General features: G+C 49.7%; 1 protein-coding gene across 1 annotated transcript; it reads left to right on the forward strand.

Moving 5' to 3' along the window:
- Nucleotides 1-295: 295 nt before the first annotated feature.
- Nucleotides 296-2,883, forward strand: LOC145279853 (uncharacterized). The gene is made up of 2 exons (XM_080131298.1): nt 296-2,514; nt 2,558-2,883. Exons 1-2 carry the CDS (start codon nt 1,859-1,861, stop codon nt 2,745-2,747), a joined length of 846 nt encoding a protein of 281 aa, XP_079987424.1. The 5' UTR covers nt 296-1,858; the 3' UTR covers nt 2,748-2,883.
- Nucleotides 2,884-3,426: the final 543 nt, after the last annotated feature.

Here is a 3,426-nt window from a genome sequence, read left to right on the forward strand (position 1 = left end):
AGGATGGTTGCGTACCGTGGATCGTGTTGTGTTGCCACGCTGATTCCCGTCGTGTTGAGGCTTGAAGGGGTTCCTATGATTTTTATCGAGGTCACGCCGTCAGACAGGGTCCTTGTCCTCATGTGGACGGACAGGTTGTAATAGGCCAGGAAATCGGCACCGAGTAATGGTGTTTTCACATCGGCCAATGTAAATGACCATTTGAAATCCCGCCTGAGGTTGAGGTTGAGGGTTAGTTCCTTGTTGCCGAAGGTTTGTATGGTTGATCCATTTGCCGCTCGAAGTTGAAAGGAGGTGGGTTTCAGGGTGGGTCTGTTGGTGGGTGGTATAACACTGATAGCGGCGCCGGTGTCCACTAAGAATTTGAGACTGTTATTACGGTCCCACACATAGAAAAGACGACTGTGTGGATGTGTCCCGACAGGAGTAGTCGTCGCTGTCTGTCGGTTTATTCGTTTCCCTGGGCCTTATTGTAATTGCAAGGAGGTTGGCATTTTTGGGCCCGGTCACCGAAGGATTGGTGGTACCAACATGTGCCTGGGAGGTTCCTTTGTCCTCGGCTTGGGGAGCGGGTACGGCTTCGGTTCCGGGTGTGGGGTATTGGGCTACGTTGTCTCTGGCGTAGGGAGAGTTTGAGCTCTCTCAGCTCTGCTCGCAGTCGAGTAAGTTCGTCTTCCAATCGTCGTGAGCGGTGCCCGGGGTCACTCTCGACATGATGTATCCGTTGGTGTGCCTGTGAGTATACTTTGTCGGCCGAGTCTGCCACTATTTCCAGGGGCGTCTCTACGGGTACTAGTGCCAGGACCTGGGTAATGTTTTGCGGAAGCCGATCCAACCAAAGACCGCGGAGAATGGGCTCTGCCATGCTGTTGTTGCCGAGTCGGCTCTTCATCAGTCGCAGGAGCTGGGATGGGGTTCTGTCCCCGAGAGTCACATTCGAAAATAGGTCTCTGATGAGATCCTCGTCTGAACGGCCGGTTCGCTTGAGGATTGCTTCCTTAAGGCAGGTATATGGGAGTTGCTCTGGAGTGTTGAGGAGGATGTCCTCTACTTCTTCTACCATAGATGGAGGTAGTGCCTGCACCACTGAGGCGTATTTCGAGTCCTGGCGAACGACCCTCCGGGCTGCAAAAATTGCTTCGAGCTGGATGAACCAACTCCTGGGGTTCACTGGATTGTAAGGCGGTAACTGGACCAGCGGGGCAGAAAAGTTAATCTCCGGCTCTGTGCTTTCTGCCATCTTCTCTGCCTGTCTATTTTTCCAAGCCTGTGTCTGTAGTATCACGTCGGGGTCACCACTTGTTGCGGGGAGGCCTGAAGGTGGTTAGCCAACTGACCGTGCAACTAAATATATATCAGACACAAGGACAAGGAATGAAACAACAGGACAAAGAAGAAATGACAAACTCTGGTGGTTTAGTTTAAAGACGAAGATTCGCCTTTTATTTAAACAAACGAAAGGGTGGCAAATGCAAATTTGTTCACTGGGCGATGCTGGTCCGGGATCCGTCGCCGGTGTATTCGGTAAGGGGGATGCTTGTCGGTTCGCCGTAAGCTGGAAATGACGTCGGAGGAATCGGCGTGGTAACTGATGCGGGTGATTGTTTGACTTGGGTCCGACTGAGATGTTACTGATACGTTAGCCTCAGGCTATGAGAGGAACGGACGGACAATTGGCAACACTGAGTTTTTCAGCATCCACTAGGTACGGACGGGCGCTCGGATCGGACTGACACTGAAGGAAGAAGTCAGTATATGAGAGGTACAGACGAACGAATTAGCAACGCTGAGGATTCAACGTTCATCAAGTACGGACGGACGCTCGGATCGGACTGACACTGAAGGAAGAAGTCAGTGTATGAGAGGTACGGACGGCGAATTGGCAACACTGAGGGTTCAGTGTTCATCAAGTACGGACGGACGCTCGGATCGGACTGACACTGAAGGAAGAAGTCAGTGTATGAGAGGTACGGACGGCGAATTGGCAACACTGAGGGTTCAGTGTTCATCAAGTACGGACGGACGCTCGGATCGGACTGACACTGAAGGAAGAAGTCAGTGTGTGAGAGGTACGGACGGCGAATTGGCAACACTGAGGGTTCAGTGTTCATCAAGTACGGACGGACACTCGGATCGGACTGACACTGAAGGAAGAAGTCAGTGTATGAGAGGTACGGACGGCGAATTGGCAACACTGAGGGTTCAGTGTTCATCAAGTACGGACGGACGCTCGGATCGGACTGACACTGAAGGAAGAAGTCAGTGTATGAGAGGTACGGACGGCGAATTGGCAACACTGAGGGTTCAGTGTTCATCAAGTACGGACGGACGCTCGGATCGGACTGACACTGAAGGAAGAAGTCAGTGTATGAGAGGTACGGACGGCGAATTGGCAACACTGAGGGTTCAGTGTTCATCAAGTACGGACGGACGCTCGGATCGGACTGACACTGAAGGAAGAAGTCAGTGTATGAAAGGTACGGACGACATGGAGGCCAGAGTCGTGGTGATGATGTGGACTTCTACGGCATGGAGACCGGAGCCACTGTAGTGGTAGTGGACTTCTACGGCGTGGAGACCGGAGCCACTGTAGTGGTAGTGGACTTCTACGGCGTGGAGACCGGAGCCACTGTAGTGGTAGTGGACTTCTACGGCGTGGAGACCGGAGCCACTGTAGTGGTAGTGGACTGGACTGCTACAGTGGTGAGACTGGAGTCACAGTGATTGCGCGAGCGTCGAACGGTTAGGGAACCGTGAGCAAGTGCGGAGCTTTGCATGAGATTATGTATTTTATTGCTTAATAAAAAAATCTTGAAAATCCAATTAACAAAAAATTCCTTAAACAACAAAATTAGGCACAAGGCCCTACTCAAAGTTTGGGAGGGGAAGGGTTCAGGGTCTTTGTGACTAAAGTGATTAAAAAGGTAATGAATGTAGACTTTGGAGTCTTACTCTTGACTGGCAACATTTACCAAAATACCTCATTCACTCTATGGATCTTAAACTAACTAATAAATCCCCAGCGTTTAAGAATGAAAACTATATTTACAATTGATGAACAGTTGTCTGTGTGTTTGTGTATGCATTTTTTTTTTTTTTTTTTTTTTTTTTTTTAAAGGTGTGTGTGTGCATGTGTGAAAAAAGAAAGTTCAATTTCATTAAAAAAAAGTTTTTGAATCAAGGGAGAAGATTGTTCGTGGAGTGGGGAAAGAACTAAAAGTGTTCGTATGAAAAACAAACAATACGACCTACAGAGTTGTTAGTGAGACCCCCCTGTACTAATCTAGGTGACTAGACCCCCCACTGTTTTCCGGGGAACCGAAAACAAGCAGGGCATCCCTAATTGGGGATTGGGGAAAATATCTTAATGGCAGTGGGAGAAGACAAAGCGACGGGTGGAGGAGGGTTGGAAGGTGACCTCTGAGT

The sequence above is a fragment of the Euprymna scolopes genome, chromosome 7 (assembly GCF_053919585.1).
Source record: "Euprymna scolopes isolate OS-2025 chromosome 7, ASM5391958v1, whole genome shotgun sequence".
NCBI lineage: Eukaryota > Metazoa > Mollusca > Cephalopoda > Sepiida > Sepiolidae > Euprymna > Euprymna scolopes.

What these genes read in the sequence shown, in the direction of transcription:
- LOC145279853 (XM_080131298.1), top strand. Translation starts at nt 1,859, where the DNA reads ATGAGAGGTACGGACGGCGAATTGGCAACACTGAGGGTTCAGTGTTCA. An exon ending in GCCAGAGTCGTGGTGATGAT is followed by an intron (nt 2,515 to 2,557) that starts GTGGACTTCTAC and finishes CTGTAGTGGTAG; the next exon opens with TGGACTTCTACGGCGTGGAG.